Raw genomic sequence first — 21,628 nt, 5'->3', positions numbered from 1 at the left:
GGCATGTCTCTCCCAGCCCCACTCATTCTTAGAGATTTCTGTTTCTCACGTGCTGTAAATAAATAAATATTGCATCGATGAGTTGACGCTTTCTTTCCCTGATATGTCAAAGTGAAGCTGTAAATAAAAATATGGTTTAGAAACAAACAGGGTCCAAATGCTTGTCACATCACATCCCTGTTGCCCCTCACACACAGAAAACACACTGAATCACTTCACGTGTAAAATATATAAAAAACATAATACGACATAAAAGTATCTTTAGGATCATACAAAATATACATTTGTTCACACTGTTTTTCAGTGACTTCAGTTCTTTTCAAACATCAATGATGTAAACAATACAAGAAGAAATCAATAAACAGCTTCAGGTTCAGTTGTGTTTTCTGTTCGTCCGTGTACAAAAAGACCTGCCCATGAATTTGACAGCTATAGAGTTTTAATCAGATGGTTTGAGTTTTGGCGGCAGGGCTACCCTCTGGAACATTACTTTACATTAAATAACAGATTGTACCTTTAACAAACAACAATAAAAAAAACACAGCAGTGTTTGTGCATGGGAAGCTTAGGTTCTGTCGGCTCTACAGAGCATTTTGTGTATTATTTAATCTTGCAATCAAACATTTTGTTAAAACAAGGGGGGAAATCAGTAACTGGGTCGAGATTTTCACTTTTTTCCCCAATACTAGTTTCAGGAAATCTTGGATCAAGTGTCACTTTTTGTGAACCCAACACAGCAATCTGACACTCAATTCTAGAAGGATCTCACTGAACAGAATCAGAGAATAAAACAATGAAAATGAAAATCGCCCGCTACCAAAAACAGGACTACAACCTGCTATCACTCAAACTGATTGACAGGTCTTTTAATAACGGAGTTCACACTAGTCAATAACAATAAATAGCTTCATCTTCTGACCTCTGGTCTAATGTCCAGATCCCAGATCAACATAAATCAAAGAGGCTTCTGGAACCTCGTCACAGTTTAGATGAGACTCTGTGGGGAAGCTTGCCCATGTAGGAATGCAGAGTCAGGTCCATCCGCCTCTCCTCACTTTGACGTCATGATCCAGAGCTCAGTGTTGACCAGTGGTTAGTTGGAATAAAACAACTCAATCGTACTCCACGGGCTCCTCCAAATCTACCACATTCTCCTGGAGATGACATAAAAGGTTGGGTGATAAGTATAAACAGAGGAAAATAAAGCTCAAAATATATACTTAATATCTACATAGGTCCACGTGTGTAAATTCTGCCCATGTCTACGAGGCCTAAACAACGAAGCGGACTGTACAGGATGCTTTGAGCATGTTAGGTAAAAATGTATATAAATTATTATAAAGTCTCTAACCCTGGTCCCAGGGCCGTGGGTTGATCAAGCATCTTAAACTAGTAATATGGGCCCAGGGTGCCTCAACCCATGCATCATATCATTCCCGTAACCCCACCCCTGCCAACCCTCCAGGCAAAAACAATACAAAGTACTTGCAGCAAGTACACACACACAAAGTTGCCACGGTTGCTTGGGCTTTCACCTTCATCGTGCCCTCTGAAAGCAATGCTTTGCTTTCCCAATTGAAAGAACAAACTCTAGCCAAGCTATCAAGGCGGCATATTCCCACTTCTCTCTCACAGCTTTCATGCAACAGATGCTCATTTGAACCCTGTTGTTGAGACTTTTTAATAGAGCAGCCACTTTTCCCTGTCCCGTTTGTGTTGAGCAGATTCTGCATGCTTTTTCTGAACATTTTCTCCATTCCCTGACTCCACTGATGGTAAAAACTGGGTCTTTGAAACTGCAGGAAAAAAATGTCTGCATGGGAAGCAGAATATGGCATCTACCTGCTCACTGTACTCAAGCCATGAAAAAGTTGGCTAAAGGCCGATTCTGTTTACCGAAAACACTTTTGGGATAGTCCGGTAAGCTAGGCTGTGCCCTGCCGCTATCCTGTCCCCAAATCAGACGGGAAGCAGGTGACAGCAGATGTTGTATCCGCTTCAGCGCTCACATTCCCCCGATCAAGAACAGAACTCCATTGGATGCTCCTAACCCTAACCCTAACCCTTATTATTTGCAGATTTGTTGTTGCTTCCTCTTCTTCCTTCCTCGACCACACCAGGCTTTACCACCAGCAGAGTTTTAAAAACGTAAAGAATAACCTATATTTCATGCTAGTTCATATTTAAAGAACCATAATCAAAAAGGCTTAGCCTATGCTTCAAGCCCTCCCTTTCGCAGTAGGCTTTTAATGTGAAAAATCTACAGGAGAGTTGGATTTCATTGACAGCAAAATATAAGTGGAAATGATAAAAAAAAAAGGTAGAAAAAAAAAAAAATCTGTTAAAAATGTCAGAACAGCTCAATTAGTGCTGCGTAAATGAAGATTGTGCTGAATTTACCCCACCCGAATGCAGGCCATTACAATAGCGCCTTCTAAATGAGAGATGTCTTAATGGAATAATGGAAGTTAAAAATGTTTTTATGAATCCACTCACCCATCCTCCTTGGCTCTTGACCCAGGGGGCAAAGTTCTCCATGTAGCACTCTGCATAGCCTTGTATGCGCTGGGTTCCTGTGGCTGTCACTATCCGCCGTGATACCTCCATGGTGACAGCCATGCGGCGCAGTGTGGGACTAGCACTTGGCGCCAGGGCTGGTGCCTCCGATACCTCACCGCTGCAGAAAACGTCTAGAAGCTTGGCAAATGATGCATAGGAAAGACGATTCAAGCTGGAGCGCAGGAAGGGGTTCGACTGGATCTGTAAATAATATAGGCAGTGCCGGTTTACACATGCACGCAAGATGAGCACACGTGCGAGATTACATCCTTGATTGTTGCTTTTTCTACAGTTTTCAGTACATGCACATGGTAGGTGGCAAAGCATAAAAAGCTGTGGACCTTATGATGAACCACTACCTACCTTAGTGTTAATAGAATCTCCCTCCAAAGAGAGCACCTGAACAAGCTGCCGCACCACTGTCTCTTTCTCACACACTGTTGAAAGAAAGGAGCAACAACTTTACAGTCAGTGAACGTGGGTCCTACAGCTCTTAGTTGGTGTCTATACTATACTTTTTTTGGCTAGTTTCCAACCGAAGTAGCCTGCTCATTGATGTCAGCTTGGTCCTCGGGTACCAGTGAGAAGTCGAAATACAAACCAGCAGTAGTCCAGTTTGGGTAATGGATCACAATAGAGTGTATTCTGGCCCCAGTAGTCATTTAGTTGAAAAAACACTGCTTCCTATTGGTGTATGGGGTAAAGCGTTTTAAATGGCCACATGCTGTGGAGCGGCCATTTTGTTTGAAGCGTCAGTAGTGCAGGGAGCACATTTTTTTTATATGTGATGTAATAAATACACTCTCAGTCAGTCACATCACTGGCCTCATCGCTCTGAAACGGCTGCGCTAATCACGGTGACGGCATGACGACAGCAGCTCAACAAAAAATACAGAGAGTTTCTCCATGTTGTTGTCTGGATGGTGCAGAGCAGATTTAAACAGTGAATTAGTTAAATGATGATAGAAACGCTAAGAAAACAGTTTGGTGAAGCGTTTATACGATCATACTGTATCTAATGTTGCAGATGGTTACATCATACCTTAATTATAATCACCTATAATTAATTCAATTAAATTATGTTATTTAGTATAAATATTGATTATTGAGTGTGATCCCTCCACTTCATTTTGTACCAATCTGTGTTTAGGCCTATGCTACATATTGTTGGTGCTGCCTTTATTAGGTGGTATTAAAGCTAAACTCATTGGAAGTTATTGAGAGCTTCAAAGTAAAATCTAAACTGACTGACTAACTAATGGCTTAACTATAGCTAGTTACCTAATGTCTCGTGCACACCAGAGGGTTTTCAAATATGAACTTGTTTCAAAAACGTGGGAGACCACAGACGTAGGAACAGATTGAACTGATGTTGAACATTTAATCGTGAGAACACAAACACACCGGACAATTCAGTCAAGACGCAGGACCCCACACTCTGCATTCATACTAAACTATTTCAGAGTGGCGATTCCAGTGACTTGGTGTCTTGCAGAAACTCGCGTGATCAAACGGGACTTCAGACTCGGTGACACTTCCCAGTCTCTCATTGACTGTTGCGGGCTTCTGCTCAAAATTTCATTGCTGTTCCACTACAGGATTTCAAGTCGTAAACATCACAACATGTTTGCAATTATCGGGAGGGGAGAATCGGGACCCAAAATCTGCCCAATGATCTCTACTGTGGGGCCAGCTTAACTTGTATTATGTTCTGTAAATTGGTATAAACAGCCACTTCTTCTACAGCCAATTCTTCTAATTGGATTGAATTGTGTGTGTGTGTGTGTGTGTGTGTGTGTGTGTGATTACCTGGTGACGGCTGGGCTGTGGGACTCAGTTTCTTTATACTGGTGGACTTCTGGGCGATCTTTTCCAGCTTCTCTGCTACTTCATCATAGAACTCAGGAGGGTGGTCTATATCAACATGAACCACAACGCAGATTCAAAGCAATGAAAAATTCCACATTAACATTTTAACTTAAGGCTTAGCAGCCAGTTATGACCAACTACAGGTACAGCTGAAGCTGGTTTGTGGAGCTTACTGGGAGAGACGATGGCCGTTGAGGGCTCTGGTTCTTTGTCGATCGACAAGGTGCAAGGCCTCTGAGGATGAGATATGGGCCCCTCTTTCTCCTTCGAATTGTCTAACTTCAACCTGAAGAACTTGGAGAGCTTTTTCCTGATCCTCTTTTGGTTCAGCTTCTTCTGCGGCTTCTTCTCACTGTCATCTTCTTCTGATGTAGAGGAGTGGGATATGACACCATCCTGTGGGAAAAGGTTCCTCTGCTTAACATTAAGGGTGTGGTGATGTGGGTGTGTGGGTGTGTTATGTATATTTCGCCTGACTACTACCACCACATTTACCAAATGGCAAACTAATCTCTTCCCAGATATCTGGGGAGACTGACAGTCCCTTTAATATCATACTGATATCACATGAGAAATATACACCATATAAGTATATATTAGATATACTATATTAGATATATTACACAGATAAGTCCATGAGGTATAAATACAATACAGAGAAATATGAGTTACTGTGGGAGTAGTTTAAAATGTTCTAGAACGTAAAAAATATTACACTAAATGTAAACACACCACTAACTTCTAACACACAATTTTTCAAGAGACATATTTGTCCCATCAACTGTTATGTCACAACTGCAGACCACTCTGACGAGCAGTTACTCAGATAAGGGCTATATAAAAGATGGATGGTGTGACACAGCTAATATGATAGCTTCCTCTGTTTTTGGACTCTCCAGCTCTTTGTTCCCTCAAAAGTCAAGATGTTGGCCAATTTTGAAAGCCAATGTTCACCAAAGCTGAAATTCTTTTCTGCGCCTCTGCAAGCCGATCCACCAATCGCAGCAGTTCTGCTGAAATGAATTGATTGTGCCCAAAATGTAGCTGTTATGAATGCTGGTTTGGCCAGGCCTCTAGGGCGGTGAAAGAGGAATGCACAAGGGGAGAAGTTAGTGGAGACCCGGCAGGTATTCTCTTTCTAAGTTAAAGGCCCACAGATTTGGAATACCCTGCTGTCAGAAATACAAACACTACCTGATTTTAAAGCTTTCAATACTAAGATAAAAGTATGGCTTAAACAAAAGCAAATCTGTGAACACGGAGATACATGGGTTTACATAGCATACATATTTTCTTTTCCCTCTTGAAGTTCTTAATTGTTGTTTTCAGTCTTTGTTGTTTGAATTACTGTTTATCTGTTTGTTTTATTGTTTGTCTCTATGCCTGTATTAGAGTGTTTTATTACTATTTTATCCTAAAAAGCCTAACCAGGGACACGGAATGCAAGTTAGCTATGGCTACAAGTCCTATATACATTGCATTTTATTTAATTGTAACAATGCCTACATGTATCTGGACTGCTGCTTATCTTAAATCAACAATTAAAACGTGACTGGTCTTTATTGGGTGTCTAATACAAATAACACATCCTTACTTCTGTTTGTTGGGACGGTTTTACCCTGCTGTCCCTATCCAATGAGCCTTTGGGGTCTTTGGCAGAACGGCGCAAGGTGTTACGACGAGGCAGCTGCTTTATGAAGTCCTTGAATCCAGTCTTCTTCTCGTCTGCCGAACTGACATCTTCCGCCTGAGAATCCCACACCTCCTTTGCTTTCGGCTGTGGTTTGGAGCTAGTGTGGGAAAGCATCAAAGTATGGTGAACCAACAGGGCTGATATAGGATGGTATCCCACCATTCAACGCAATGTCAATTCAAAATCATCCTGGATGCATCTGAATGAGTCTCAAGTTCTGATTACTTTTCTTGCTGTGTAAGCACATTCAAGTAACAAGTAACAGTCATTAAAGTCCTATCATGAAAACAAAATCACATTAACTTAGTTCCGTATTGTTTATAGTCCCCATATGCATTCAAATTTTGAGCTCAACTGGAATGAAATTGTATCAGTGCTGCATTTCTTCTAACATTCACAGTAAACCAACGTAACTCAGGGTCAACATACTCTATTTGATTGATGACAAAATCTCCAAACAATGAGTCATAGTCAGATTGAGTGATATTCCCCGGAAACAAGACCATTGTGTCAAATGTGCACAGCATCCGGCTCCGTGTCCACACAAAATATAACTACTACTACTACTACATGACATGTTAACGACAGCGGCTGACATTTAAAAGAAAGTCAGAAGCAATGCAAGGTTGTCGTGTCATCAAGTACAGCCAAAAAGCATCTGTTAGCACATCTGAATGAGCTGCTGTATTTATGCTGTAAAACTCAAAACAATGCTGCGTACACATCCTTCAGTTTTCACCAAAATACCTCACTTTGTGCTGACTCCTGTGCTTGACATTTGCACTTTGGATTTTGCTGTCACATCATTGCATGATTCTGTATTTCTGCTATATGCCTACTGTACACAGCAACAATGTTCCTTTGGCTTTTCCCCCTTCACACAGAAGGAAGTGAACCCTCTTTTATTTACAACTGTGATTGAACTTAATCAGTAAGAATACTGTGGCAGTATATGCTGTGTGGCTGACTCCCAGTCAGAGGTTCCAAGAAATACACATGGCAGAATCAGACAAAGACAGATAAATAAAATAAATTGCTGCTGAGACTAAAAATGATATTTGATGCCATCGTCCAGTCTGAGGTTAATGGAGATGAGTGTGTTGTTGAGAACAGAGGTGAGTTACTGTACCTGTACTTGTTGTGGTCTCTGTAGGCGCCTCCTACTCTGCCAGGCCTCTCTGGCAGGGGGGTAGAAAGGGTCCGATGGAGGAAAGCTTTGAGGACTAGATGAGTCTCAGCCTTGATCTCCAGCAGAGAGATGGAAGAGATGGAGGAGACGGAGGAGCTGCGGTCTGCAGACTCTGACATCACTAACAAAGTGAAACAAATATGGATTTTCTTATTCTCAGGGGACATAAAGCATGTTGGGGCTGTAGTACTATCATGCAGCAGTTTAGAGATCCAGAGTCCCAATTCTTAACTATATTATGCAGTATATACTATATGCAGGGCTGCAACTAACGATTATTTTCATTATGGATGAATCTGCTGATTACTGTCACAATTAATCGATGAATCATTTCATTGTCTATAAAATGTCAAAAAATTGTGAAAAATGCTCATCACAATTTCCCAGAGCCCAAAGTGACGCCTTCAAATTGCGTCAAATATTGTCCAACTGACAGTCCAAAACCCAAAGACTCTTCATTTACTATCATAACGCCGAAACAAAGAAAAGCAGCAGATCCTCACATTTAAGAAGGTGGAACCAGCAAACATTTTACATTTTTGCTTGAAAAATGATGATTCATCAATTATCAAAATAGTTCGCGACTAATTTTCTCTCAATCGAATAATCGATTAATCAAGTACTCGCTGCAGCTCTAACTATATGCTTTGTTTTCAGTTAGAATACAGGAAATCTGTGTACTGAGCCATTTTACACTAACAGGAAAAAAAAGACTACTAAAAGACTAACACTGCTTATTAAACTTCACAAACAGAAAAAAACGTTTTTTCATCAGGCATACTGATGCTTACAAACACCGACTAGTTTCAATAATGTAAAAAAAAAAAGTTGTAATGTTTCAAGAATCAAGTTGTAATATTTTGAAAATAAAGTCCAAAATCTACGAGAAAACAGTAGAAATAGAAACAGCAGAAAAAACAGAAATAGAAAAATCTCCTTAGTAGTAAACAGTGAGATCAGATTTTCCTTTACTTTTTAGAGTGTGCATAATGTGTGCCTCCAGAACAAAAATACATTTACATACAACATACACGTCAGTCAGGTTTTACACATCAAATGAGGGACGTGGGTGACCTGAGGTTAGATCATAGGAGTTCAGTGTGCTTAGACTATGTGCAGATTTTGTACTGCTGGATCCAAACCATCGTCAGATAATACAGGTTTTGCAGCTGGCAGTTCCCACAGTGTTGAAATGTGCAAATGAACTTCACGTGTCTCATGTGTGTACACTGTTGAGTTGTACGCCATTTTGATGGCTTTAGAAAAAAAAGTTCCACTCTGTAGCGCCTTAGTCTCTGCTCTGTCCAGTCTTAAATCAGGTGCATCCGGTAATTTCCAGGACTTAGTATTCAAAATAATGGATCAAGTCACTTTTATTTGGGTTCCTGCTCAATCGGACATTCTGGGTAATGAGGAAGTGGACAAACTAGGCACTGTTCAAAAAAAAACCAAAAACATAGACACCCAAAATTAAACTGTCAAAATCAGAGGGAAAGCGAATGGAAGGAAGGAAGTGACACAGTCATCCAAACTGCACACTTGTCATTACAGGGAACATTGTCAGAACCAGGACCAGAAACTGTGGAACATGTGCTTTAGTCCAGGAAATGCATGTCAGAGAGAAAGGACATGATGGAAGACATGAAAAGATCAGGACTAAACAGGAGCAGAATTAAAGGGCACACTGGACCTGGCAATAGACGTTCGGTCAGCTTCTGACCAGCGGAACTGAACTGACGACTGAAAAATCTGACGAACTGGACACTGTAGGCCCTACAGTGTAGGGGTTCACCAACTCCAGAAGAGGGCAGTAATGCGACACTAAAGATGCCAGACGTCGTTAAACCTATAAGAAGAAGAAGAAGAAGGAAAAAGAATTTGGTTGGCTAGAGATATGGCACCGGGACGGGGACAGAAGAATCCACACCGGCCGGCCGGGCAGGACAGGAGGAAACCTCCGCAACCTCTCCAGCCACCAGGAAATGCATAACATGACTGCTTTCTATTTGTTCACACACACACACACACACACACACACACACACACAATTCCACCTGAAACAGCGGACTCACGCCTCTGCGCCTGGTTTCCTTAAGAACAGAAACACTTAAGCTCATCAAGAAGGAGGTGTAAACTAAAGTTAGGCTACAATGACTCTCCAAAACTTTCAGCCTTCACATTAAAGTTCACTAAACACTTCATGACTTTTTTAAGAGGATGGAAATAAAGGGCAGGAAGAGCTCCCATGAAACATGTCTTCGTACCTCTGTTTGTGCGTTTCGGCGAGAGTCGACGAGATTTATGTGTCTCTTGTCCCGTGTGTGTGCTCGGATACACAGCTCTGCGCGGGGAGGGAAGGGAGGAGCGAGCAGCCTCTGACGGGCTGTGCCGGTGCAGCAGACACCATCAGGAACCCTGGTGTCTCACGCACCGGAGCCTCAAGAGAAGAAATCCACATTATATATCACATGCACAGGACTGAACGTAAATCAGTTCATTTTCAGTTTTTATTTCTTTTCTTTTCTTTTTTTTTTTTATATAGATTTATAAAAATCTATAAATCTATACCCCACCTCTGGGGATGACAGGGATCTCCTCATTTCAGCACCTGCTGCATCTACCTGTTTGAAGAGCACATCTCAGGCCTGTGAATGAACTTAAAACTGTGCAGTACATGACATTCACTCATTGTTGCTATAGTGACCATGCTACTATGGGACTTGCCTAAGGTCTATGTTCCACTAGATGTCCCTCTAGGCCTGTTTGTCTTTTCTGTTGGCCTAATCACAGAAATAAGAAGGAATAAGTACTGGCTGCTGCGTTTCATGAAAACACTGATCAAATCAAATCTAGTTTATTTGTCACATACACAGTACAAAACATGTAGTCTGAAGCAATGGGACAATATCACAGGCGCCTCTGGTTGAACATGAAGAACCCAGGACCCAGTTTTTCCTGAACTTATCTGAGATATTCAGTCTGCGGAAGGAGATTCTGATTCCTTCTAATATTTGATTTTTCCCTATTCAAAGGTCAGAGCATAGAACAACAATCCACCAAAACAGCTGAAAAGAACTGTGTCATATACTAATCTATTAATATTTAATCAAATGTGAATAAATGCGTATGTATAATCTCATCTCAGATCAGCCTGTTTACATACAGACATGATTAAGGGCATGTCTACGTTCATTTATGGCTGAGGAGATCTGGCTCCTGCACATGCACATCGTTTTACAGAGGCTGAGAAGTATACTTAATATATATATATATATTTTTATCACAATTATTCTGTTTATGTACATGTTTTTATTTCATACAAGCCATGGCAATGTAAACGTCTGTTTCCCATGCCAATAAAGCCCCTTTGAATTGAATATTATATTATATCCAAAGGATGCATTTGCTCTGCTTTATAAAGTGCATGTCTGTGCCTTTCTGCGTTCACAGGGCTTTGGTCTTGGAACCCACTCAGAGCTTTATGCATTATGTTCCTGTTGCCAGATGCAGAAAAATGGCACCAGAAAAATAAGAGATTTCAACTTTTATTATTATCATAAAGGTTTGCAGCCAGGCATTAGATCACAAAATGAACAATCAGCATCCATGAACAATTCCATAGACCCACACTTAATATAAAAAACAAATAAAGTGCAGTACAAGGTAAAACAAGTGCACTTGTTCATGTCTTTACTTTCCTGTACCCACTGACTAGACTGTAATGTTTCATAAACAGTGATGCTCGGGAAGATGCCCACTGTGTCTGTTGTCCTGGCATCCTGGAGGCAGCCGATGACACTCTTCGTGGAGGGGGTGATCAGGACAGTAAAGGAACAAACAAGCCTTGATATACTGAAGCTGGGCTTGGCTGCACCAACCTCGATTATCTGTTTATTGAGTTTACATGAAATGTATTCTGAAGTATTTGTAATAAATAAATAAAAACTATTCAGATAGAAGCTATCATATTACTCTGACACACAGACAAAATCTGTTAGCAGGATCAATTTATTGTAGGTTTGGGCCTTTTCACCTCTGAAGGCTGCGAAAAACCTACTTTCTCATTCAGGTTCTTCATATAAATGATGCGTCTTAAATGAACACGCAATTGTTTTTTGCCAAAGCTAGAATGGCTTTGCACATTATGGATATGGCTCTGGAGAGCTCAATTTTGCTTATGTTGCCGGGGCACTTTGACCAAATGTGATGAAGCACACCCACACAGTCCTGATGAAGCATATCAGCTGAGTTTTTGAATAACACCTAAAATGTAAATGGGATTGTTGTTCATTTAGTCGTGACTATTTCATGACAATCAGGACAAATATACACGTCTTCAGTTTTCTGACATACGCGTGTTACTGTCATTCTTGTTTTTATGGTGATTGAAACTTTATGTGTTGTGAAAGACAATTATGTATTCAATATTCTGCCATCATTTACTGATGGCATCCCACATACGCCGTTATGATAATATATATATATATATATATATATATATATATATATATATAGAGAGAGAGAGAGAGAGAGAGAGAGACAACACCACAACATCCTTTGGATTCAACTTTGTGTGCATGGTAAGTTAACGTTAATTAAATGTTCAAATGGGGATTTGCCAACTTCCATTCTTGCTAATGTTCCACTTGCTGAAGCAAAACTGGAACCATACAAAAATTCAGAGAGCATAACATTTAACAGTGATGTGTATTTTATTCAGAAATGCATAATGCAGAATGTTATCACAAAGACATAACTCCAAAAGTCAATGAGATGAGAATGAAAACAGAGTCAACAGGAGAAAGTTGAGCACATAACGACAGCAGTCCTTGGCACAGCCCCCCCCAAACCTGCCCAGCGTCACTGTGGTATCAAGACACTGGTACAAGGATTGGGAGTGACCAGACCAAGAAAGGCATGATGGAGAACTGGCAGCACACTGTAAGTATGAGATTATACTGTCAACAGGTCATTGGGACTGAATCCTAAATATATTCTGTCCAAACCAGTGAAAGAAATGTATCAGTCTTAAATAAAGCAGATCAATGCAGTACACTCAAAACATATGTCTCCAAATCCTAAAAAATTCTTACAGTTTAACTTACTTTCATGATATTTAGAAGTCAGTTATAGGCAAAATGTCTAGTTAACAGTTACCATTAAACACAAACTGTCAAACATGGAACACATAGAGTATGAAGTTAGTTTAGTTGTCTGTCTGCGTTGTTGTGTGCATGCTTACCTCCTGCAACTCAAAGCCATTTCCTCCCTGGCAGCGAAGCGTCGGCTCTCATCATCTGTATTTTGAAGCTGTCTCTGCTCCGATCTCCCTGCCTTCTGCCCTCAGCCCCATCTTGTGCTCTTGTGCTCCCTGTCCATATTCCACTCCCTCTATCTATCCTCCTGTGCCGTCACTCTGTCTCACTCCAAAAAAAATCACTGTTCATCTGGGGCCAATAGGGAGCCAGGCGGCTGGGTGAGGCACTTCCTCTGTGACAGGAAACTAACAACAAACACCCAGAAACCACGAGCCGAGGAGGGGGTGGGGGGCTACGTTAATGAGAAAGGGAGAGATAAAGAGATGCAGATGTTTAAAGGCTCTAGAGGTCAGGAAAAGGTCAATGATAAATATCTATTGTATTTAATGATTTTTGAAATAAAACAGACTTCATATTACTACTACATTATTGTACTATATAATTATTGTCAAATCTCACTGATCCATCATTTTATTGTTAAATGGTAAATGGTAAATGGTAAATGATCTCACTTATATAGCGCCTTTCAACCTTCATGGTTCCCAAAGCGCTTTACAGCTAAGTCTCATTCACCCATTCACTCACACATTCACACACCAATGGCGACCGAGCTGCCATGCAAGGTGCTGGTCTCCATCGGGAACAACTTAGGGTTCAGTGTCTTGCTCAAGGACACTTCGACATGACGGGGGCAGCCAGGGATCAAACCCCCAACCCGCTCTAACCAGCTTCACTTCCCATGCGACAGTGCTAACCACTGCGCCACCATGCCAGTTACTTGTTCAGTTACTGGTCAATGTAATTGTTCCTCTATACTTGCTGCAAAGAGATCCTCAAACAATTCCAATATAAGTGATGAGTTAGAGAAATCATGAGATTATCGTCCAGTAGTAGTCCAGACTTGCTCTGATATTTGCCTCATTTTGTGACAACTGGCTTTGTATTCAAGTAACTATTGGCTGACAAGCTTCTGATCTAAAAGAATAAGTATGATTTTTCCTGATTGTCAACACATACTCATGAAATCTCATGTTCAGACCCAAACCAACAATGAATGTATCAACTTACAAGTATTATGTGCATATCAAAGCCTGAGACATCTTTTATCTTCTGTGCTATATAGCTCCATTGTTGTCAAAAAACTATCCCACATACACCGTCCTGCTGCTGGACCGTCAAAAATGTGTTTTTCACTGTCATACCTTCACTGTGAAGATGGGCGGCGTGGTGGCGCAGCAGTTAGCACTGTAAAGCAGAGTATGGCAGCTTGGTCGCCGTGTGTGAATGGGTGAATGAGACCTGATCTGTAAAGTACTTTGGGAAAGGCACTGTGATGTTATAGCTTCACTGTGATGTTTGAGCTTCACTGTGATGTTATAGCTTCACACTTCCCTTCACTGCAACTCAACAAGGAAACAACATCTGTGAAAATACAAAGAGTGACTTTTGTACTAGACTGTAACTTCGGAAGATACCCACATGATTTGTCTAACTCAGACTGCTAAAGCCTCATATTAGCTTCAGCAAATTTTTGGAAGGCATTTTACACACAGCAAGTACTGCTGATTTAGTCCCCATCACTTCAACTGAGCCGCTCTACTGCAGCAGCTGGAGGTTAAATGGGCACCACTGAGAGAGAGACAGAAAGAAAGAAAGTTATCCCTGATATGTTCTGTACTAGCTGATGCCAGTAAAGCAGATTTGTGTTGAAGCAGCAGGCGTCAGGATGGGAAGTGATGGAGAGCTGGAGGGCAGGGTGCTGATGGAGTGATAATGACGGGCTCATGTTCAAAGAGATAACGAGAAGTGCTCCTGATAACTGCTGGGCGGGCTGTCTATGGGGGATAGTCTCACCACATCATTAACTCCAGACTTTATTAAGTGCATCACCATAGCAATCCAACAACCTGAATATATCTGACCTTATATGGTATGTTCTGGACATGCAGGAATGGACTAAGATGATAACTGCAGGGTCAACAGGGTGTTTATAGCTCTACTGTGTTTATCTGTGCAAGAAGATGTGACTCTTCCCTGATTACGCTTATCATGATCCATGTTTCCCTCCATTCTGGAAGAAAATTATGCAATCATGCTAAATGCTTGGAGATTTAATTTCCACTAAATGGACTTCACTTACTTATACACTTGGATACTGAAGATCCAGGGCAGTTAGTGTTAAGTTAGCTACTGATGATGTTTTTCTCTCCTTACAGCAGTAGAAATGGTTCCTGCCCCGTTATTTTTCATTTCTTTTAGGCCAGCGACATTTCATTCTGTGCATCTGTTAGCTGGAGCTTTATTTGCAATGGGTGTAGGGATCTGCTGACAGGAAATCCACAGTCACATAGGCAGGAAATGCTGCTATTCACACAGAAATAAACACAACATGTAAGGGAAACACAAGCACTGCTAACATCACTGTTGGCTCAGGACACCAGTTTTCTCACTAGCTACCTGAACATCAGGGTCTGTTCTCCAAGCAGTATTTATCTTTCACTGATGTCCCTGATGTACCTAGGCAAAAGATGTGCCCAACTTCACATGTCGATATATTTATATTTATGATGTATGCAGCCAAAGCTCAATCACATTTCCTGAACCTGCTGTGTTAAGTTTCTAAACATAATAAATGTCAGGCTTAACTTTGTTTCAAATGATGCACAACACAGCCTGAACATTTGTATTTGACATTATAAAAATGAAAAACAGTCAGCCATTAAAATGCAGTCTTAACTTGTTTTACTCAGTGTAGGCAAATGCAGAGCACCAGTATGTTAGCACATATATTAAATGGTACATTTTTAATAGTTTACACAATCTGATATGGTGGTAAAACAAAAAACAACAAAATTCAGCATTCAAATACCCATTAAACCCTTCAACACCCCACTTAGGGAGGATGAAGGTGATGGCGGTGGTTTAAACCATCACCTCTATAGAGGTTAATGTGAAATGGATTTTTGTTTGTTCCTACAATCAGATTTTAGGAAAGCCCAAACTAACACATCAGCTGTGTTCTTTAAAGGATAGGTTTGATTTTTTTCAGGCCTCTTAATAAATTACTCACAAGCCCATACGTACATTGAAAGTGTACTGTACTTGTTCCTCCTCTCCATATTCGCCGTCCTTGTTCTGTGTAAAACTGCATTCTAAAGTTCAGCTAAAGCCAATACGAGAGTTAATGTTATAGTTTTTTTGTACCAAATTCTCTCTTTGTGAGGAAACTCTGTAAGTACACTGTAGCGTACTTTACACTAAAAAGTCAGGTAAGTTTGGAAGATACTTACTAGTATGGACAGAACCGACAATTACAGTTTCTCTGTGCATATGAGCATGTCATGATTGTTTTAAGATAGACTTGTAAAATGCGAGAATACAAATACATTTTAAAGTGTACTCCTTATTCAGTTCAAATCAGTTGGTGTACAATCACCAGAAAATGCAGCTCAACAGTGTGTAAAATCATTATAATTTCTTGCCCTGATCAGAAATCCTTCTTTACAGGGAGAGAGAGAGAGAGAGAGAGAGAGAGAGAGGATGAAAGGGTGAGGGCTCATGCTCATGTGCTCGTGGCTGCTGGCCAACATGCAAGAATGGTGCAACACATGAACCGTAGGCCTAACAGCATTTGAACGGCACACTACACCGCGTAAGTGCAGTGGCTGTATGTGGAGAGATGAGGGTGGTACTAAGCAGGAAATGTGCAGCAGAGAGACAAGAAATAATGGATCTAAGAAATATATGTGTGGTCAGAAGAAAGAGTTTGTTGGATTACAGTGAGAATGTAAGAGGGCATTGGGGTCAGGACTTGGTGAAGAACTGGATTTGAAGTGAGGGTACACATAAGAGTTGATTGCTCTCAAAGATGGCAGCAATGCAACATTAAGGAGACCTCAAAGAAGAAGAGGAAGCGAAAATAGATTAAAGAGGGCTCAGCTCCAGTGTCTGCCATTATGAACTCTGATGACTTTGATCCTGATCCTGGTGCCTGAGTTTGTGGACTGTTATACGACATACGACTAGTATTTCGAAGTGTTAAAATGGTGTTTCCCGTTGTGCCCTCTTTGGTTCACATTACCTCAGGTTGTGGGGAAACGACATCGACGAGGACTACAACCAGAGGGTGGCAGTGGTGCAACATGAAGGATGCCAGCTGCCATAAAAACGCCGAAGAAGAAGTAGGAGGAGGAAGCGGAAGTAGGATAAGAAGAAGCAGCAGCAACAGCAGCAGCCGTCGTCGTCGTCGTCGTGTTGGTGGTTTGGTGCTTGTTGAACACACTTTTCTTCTCCAGGTAACGTTACATCCTCTGCAGCCAGCAGCAGGTTGTACAGCTGTTCTTTAGCCACAGCTCGTTTTCCGGCTTTTTCTAATGCGACCTGTTCGGAATACATTAAGTCCTGTGCGTGCTGACGTTTAGCTGCTAATGTTAGCATCTTAGCATCAACATCAACACTCTTTTCAACATCAGCATTAACATTCCCGTTTTCCCCTTCAACATTTCTAGCTTAGCTGATTCAATTTAGAAACACATCTGAGGCACAATGACTCGCCACGGAAAGAACTGCACGGCCGGAGCTGTCTACACATACCACGAGAAGAAGAAAGATACAGGTGAGGACCCAGGACCAGGTCTCCCAACTCGGTCCTATTATAGTAACTGGTTTGATGGCTGCTCTTCAAGCGGGTAACTAGAAAGTTGAATCTGTACATACACCGTGTAATCATGCCGTGCGGCTCTCCTCTGTCTCAGCGGCGTCTGGTTACGGAACACAGTCCATTCGACTGGGCAAAGATGCAATCAAAGACTTTGACTGCTGCTGCCTGTCCCTGCAGCCCTGTCAAAACCCTGTGGTGACGTATGTTTACCTCTCCAGCACACACACTCTCCAACACACACACACACACACACTCTCAAACATACAAACATACTGTATAACCTGTCTCGTTGCTGTCCGCAGTCCAGATGGATACCTGTATGAAAAACAGGCCATTCTTGAATATATTCTGCACCAGAAGACAGAAATTGCCAAAAAAATGAAGGTAAGCACGTCTGCCTCAATGTCACCTCCATTCAGTGCCCTCCTGCTCTCTGTGGTCACTCATACTGTCTTTTAATACAGGTGGATTCACAGTGTAGTTGGTCTCATTTGTTTTTCTGAACTAATTGCATCTCATATAAATTTCCCCTGTTGACCCGCAGTCATTGGTTTAAAGAAATACAAACAAACCAGAGAGATTTTTTGCCTATCCCAGATTGATAATGTGTTGAGCCAGACCTTTCTCCAAAGTCTGGAGATAGGTCTGGTTATGGAGGACTACCCTAAACTTAACCAAACCGTACCATACTATTGTCACACCACAAAACTGATGCATTTTACAACATTTGTAACGGTTTTGGAAGACAGATAAATGATGTCGTCCTTCTCTATGGACAATAAATAACTCAAAAAACTGGTTTGACCAGAGGTTGAAACAACGTCTCTCTGACACAGTCTTAACTAACATTCATGAATGTAGGATTTTGTTTTTCTAGTGCGTGAGGAGCAGTGGATTCCCTCAGTCCGAAAACTGCTTCCGTCGTCAGAATGACCAAAAACTCTGCTGTGTTTCTCTCCTCCAAATTCTTTAGGCGTATGAGAAGCAGAAGCAAGCGCAGAAGAGCAACAGCCAACTTGAGTCCAAGTCAGAGGAAAGAGAGAGGGTGGAGAGGTTCAAAACCAGGGAGAACAGCATCGTGTCCAAACCCATCAACCCTTTCACATCTGGTATGTGTCTTGTGTTTGTCTTCAGTATATTATAGAACTGAGACCAAGTCTTCACTAAGCTGGCTAATTTTGGAAACATCTGTTTAATAAAAGCAAAAAGAAGCACCGCACGTCCACGTTAGCAACACTTGAGGTTGTTATTGCCAAAAATCTCTACCCACCCTGAAACGCCTGAAGTGTGCATCACAGTCAACATCTGCTGAGTCTCTGTTTTGTCTGTATGGTCACCTATATTGTGTTGTTTTTTTTTTTTTTTTTATGTAGCTCAACTGCATTTTTATTTCTATTGTCATGACAGCAATGTCTAATGTTAAATCACCAATAACTAATCAACCTAGAGACCATCTTGCGGGGAATCACAGCAGCCTCGACGCCCGTACTCATGGCCCCTCCCCTACTTCCGACCCTACTTTCTGCGGCCTTGCTCAGGCCACACCCATCCTTGAACTCTGCAGGAGTGTAGTTGAGATGAAAATGAAGGCAGAGTTTTGTGACCGCGTCTTGCAGGTTGTGACTCTATCGTGTTGACTAAATCTGTCCACAGACAGACATATCAACACCTGGCAAAGTACTTCAAACCTCTTCTGTGGTAGTTCAGCTACAGCAGGTGTATAACACTGTATAACGCTGTATAACATTTGAAGCAGCTCATAAATGCTAACATATACCAGTAACTCTGCTCTGCTTGTACTGAGACGCAGATCAGAACAATGGCTTTACAAAGCTCCGTCTTCCTCGTCAGGTGCCCTCTGGAGATCAATATTCTTTTGTTATTTTAATTTTTTTTATGTTATTAATTTAACCTTTTTTATTTTTAACCAAGATTTCTGTGCAGATACAGGATATCTGGCCATTTAGTGTAGTAGCAGAATATGTTGGTTCAAAAAAGGAATTACTTTATAACTAACTAGGTGAAATGGAATTTGGTAGTGGTGGTGTGACGGTCAAAGATTGGAAGTTTCAGTCTGTGGACCACATGATGAATCTGCCTCCCCTCCCTCCCTCCCTCTGACCGTAAAGCCCCACTTAATGTTCAGTGGTTGTCCTTTGTAATGTTGAGACCGTAGAAAGTTCGATCGTTTTGTTTTTTTTCCCCCTTCAGGACAGAACAAAGGAAGTGAGAAGGGCAGGACAGACAGCAGCTCAGCAGAGTCCTCCAGCACTGGTTCAGCTGCCACTTCCAGCCAGAGCCTCCCCAGTTTCTGGATTCCTTCTCTGACACCCGAGTCCAAGCCCACCCTGCTCAAGAAACCAGTGAGTGGCCAATTTAAAATTCGCACTGTGTGTGCGGTTGGAGTCACTGCCAGGTTCACCAGTTTGCTTTAAATGTTGATGTCATGAGCTTCTCTCTGTTTATTTAGTCTGTCTCTCTGTTTCATGTTGACTCTATTTTAAAGGCAGAAGTCAGGTTGACTTGAAACCAGTCTTTGTCACTGAGCGAGTAATGTTACATGTGAGATGTGGTGTGTGTTTTTTTTTTTTTTTTTTAATGACTGCCCTTTCTCTCCTTCCCTGATGTCTGTCAGAGTAAGGCAGTGTTATGTCCCATGTCAGGACGACCCATTAAGATGAATGAGCTCATCACTGTGCGCTTCACCCCTCTGGACTCGAGTCTGGATCGAGTGGCCCTGCTCACCCGCCAGGTCAGTTAACGCCTGCAGCTTGTAGTCCACCGTCAGGGTCAGCGTTAGCAGCTGAAATCTTATGTCATGCACCACGAGCAACTTTGTTTAAAAAATAAAAAATAAAAAATCTTAACTCAACCAAACATTACTGCCAATACACATCTAGCAAGGCCTTTCTGCACTAACTGTGTCCAATCAAGCGGCAGCTTCACCCTACAGAAAGTTAGCGTAACACTGTTTACCTCAGTTCTTGTCTACACGAATGCAGGGAGCTGAAGAAGCCAGCTGTCAGTCACCTGCAGCCTTTTCTTTACTTAACTTGCTTTTAGTTTGTCGGCGCAGTCCATCACACTACATGTGAAGTCATTCTCTTATCTTTCAAATTTCTCCTCTGCATGCCATTCAGCATTCCTGAGCGTCAGTCAAATCTGTTTTCTTCTTGTACTAAAACCAATTCAGTGTCTGGGCAACTTTGTAATGAATAACTTATTCTGCAAAATGTCGGAATAAAGAGAAAAAAATGTTTCCGAAGCACATCCTGCAGAACAGATGCACAGTATTGATATAATCGGTCTTCTTTCTTCAGGACAGGTACGTATGCGCAGTAACCAGAGACGTCCTGGGCAACAGTGTTCCCTGCGCTGTTCTGAGACCCTCGTGAGTGCTGACATGTCCCCCTCCCCTCTCCCACTGAGATGTGAAGTGTTCTCTGTTAGTACTCTGTGGGGGGGGATGACTGACACACTCTGTCTTGTGCTCAGGGGTACTGTGGTGACTGAGGAGTGTGTGGAGAAGTTGATCAAGAAGGACATGACTGATCCTGTCACTGGAGACAAACTGTCCGACAAAGACATCATTCCATTGCAGAGGGTATGTGTGTACTTCTGTGTGTGTGTTGGGGGTGGGGGGTGAACTCATCACGTAGCGTTAAAGGTGGTGCTGATGGTCTCTTGTGTTCTGACAGGGTGGAACCGGCTTCGCTGCCTCCGGGGTTGACCTCCGTGCCAAAGAGGCTCGTCCAGTGATGCAAGTGTGAGACGATGGAGGATCCGTTGTCACAATGACTTCATGTACATCCTTTTACTGTAGTTTTGTGGATTGTAAAAGGTGATATATTTGTTGAACAGGCTCCTCCCCAGCATGTCGACATCTTTCACCTCTTCTAATGGTCGTATTCCTGTAGGGGGCTGCCAGTTGCATTTCTTTTTTTTTTATTTAACCAGAGTCCATCACAGACGTTTTTTGTCAGTCATTTGAAATACAATGCCCTCCTGAATTACATTTATCTTTTAAAATGTTGAAAATGGCTTCACTGACTGTCAATTCCATTCATTCCCTCTGCAGAGGGTTCAATAGTGATTTTTGTGGGAACGCTGTTGGTTCATTTTTAGTAGAATCAAATGGATTGATCTGTCGATCATAGATCCATCACCATGTGACCCATTCATGTTCGTTAAAGCTGCTTGGCTGCAGCATGTGATTGCCAGAGCCCTACCAGTGACTTCTTCATTTTCTATTTTACTGTGTAAGAGAGAGAGAGAGAGAGTGTGTATGACTGCATTCGACACCGTTATCTCACATTATTATGACAGTAGTCGGACATGATGCCAGATGTTGAGGATCACTTACATTAAACACATGGAAACCACTGGCCTGCTGTTTTTAT

At 41.7% G+C, this 21,628-nt stretch overlaps 2 protein-coding genes across 3 annotated transcripts; one reads left to right on the top strand and one right to left on the bottom strand.

Moving 5' to 3' along the window:
• Window positions 1-910: 910 nt before the first annotated feature.
• On the bottom strand, window positions 911-9,634 carry bcl2l12 (BCL2 like 12). Of its 2 annotated transcripts, XM_070923070.1 has the most exons (9): window positions 9,575-9,634; window positions 9,001-9,156; window positions 7,251-7,431; window positions 6,023-6,218; window positions 4,602-4,824; window positions 4,369-4,473; window positions 2,923-2,996; window positions 2,497-2,760; window positions 911-1,154 (listed from the first exon to the last, which is right to left on the bottom strand). In XM_070923070.1, the coding sequence occupies exons 3-9, from the start codon at window positions 7,427-7,429 to the stop codon at window positions 1,113-1,115; spliced, it is 1,083 nt and encodes a 360-aa protein (XP_070779171.1). In that variant the 5' UTR covers window positions 7,430-7,431; window positions 9,001-9,156; window positions 9,575-9,634; the 3' UTR covers window positions 911-1,112. The 2 variants fall into 2 exon arrangements, with proteins under 2 accessions (XP_070779171.1, XP_070779172.1); XM_070923071.1 differs by lacking the exon at window positions 9,001-9,156 and having other exon boundaries at window positions 9,575-9,626.
• A 7,145-nt stretch (window positions 9,635-16,779) lies between these two features.
• On the top strand, window positions 16,780-21,611 carry nosip (nitric oxide synthase interacting protein). The gene is made up of 10 exons (XM_070922729.1): window positions 16,780-16,863; window positions 17,077-17,183; window positions 17,323-17,428; window positions 17,531-17,612; window positions 18,202-18,337; window positions 19,440-19,591; window positions 19,864-19,980; window positions 20,549-20,619; window positions 20,724-20,832; window positions 20,927-21,611. The coding sequence occupies exons 2-10, from the start codon at window positions 17,114-17,116 to the stop codon at window positions 20,996-20,998; spliced, it is 915 nt and encodes a 304-aa protein (XP_070778830.1). The 5' UTR covers window positions 16,780-16,863; window positions 17,077-17,113; the 3' UTR covers window positions 20,999-21,611.
• The last annotated feature ends 17 nt before the right edge of the window (window positions 21,612-21,628 follow it).

Source organism: Enoplosus armatus, chromosome 17 (assembly GCF_043641665.1).
Source record: "Enoplosus armatus isolate fEnoArm2 chromosome 17, fEnoArm2.hap1, whole genome shotgun sequence".
NCBI lineage: Eukaryota > Metazoa > Chordata > Actinopteri > Centrarchiformes > Enoplosidae > Enoplosus > Enoplosus armatus.
The sequence above is the reverse complement of the archived record's forward strand: the minus strand, read 5'-3'. Positions and strand labels throughout refer to the sequence as shown.

Bases quoted from the DNA above. Each gene is read 5' to 3' on its own strand.
- bcl2l12 (XM_070923070.1), bottom strand. From the start codon at position 7,429: ATGTCAGAGTCTGCAGACCGCAGCTCCTCCGTCTCCTCCATCTCTTCC. The intron at 4,474-4,601 runs GTAAGCTCCACA...ATGTTGATATAG, and splicing joins AACGGCCATCGTCTCTCCCA to ACCACCCTCCTGAGTTCTAT. The intron at 2,997-4,368 runs GTAATCACACAC...TTCTTTCAACAG, and splicing joins CACAGCCCAGCCGTCACCAG to TGTGTGAGAAAGAGACAGTG.
- nosip (XM_070922729.1), top strand. From the start codon at position 17,114: ATGACTCGCCACGGAAAGAACTGCACGGCCGGAGCTGTCTACACATAC. The intron at 17,184-17,322 runs GTGAGGACCCAG...CCTCTGTCTCAG, and splicing joins CGAGAAGAAGAAAGATACAG to CGGCGTCTGGTTACGGAACA. The intron at 19,981-20,548 runs GTCAGTTAACGC...TTCTTTCTTCAG, and splicing joins TGGCCCTGCTCACCCGCCAG to GACAGGTACGTATGCGCAGT.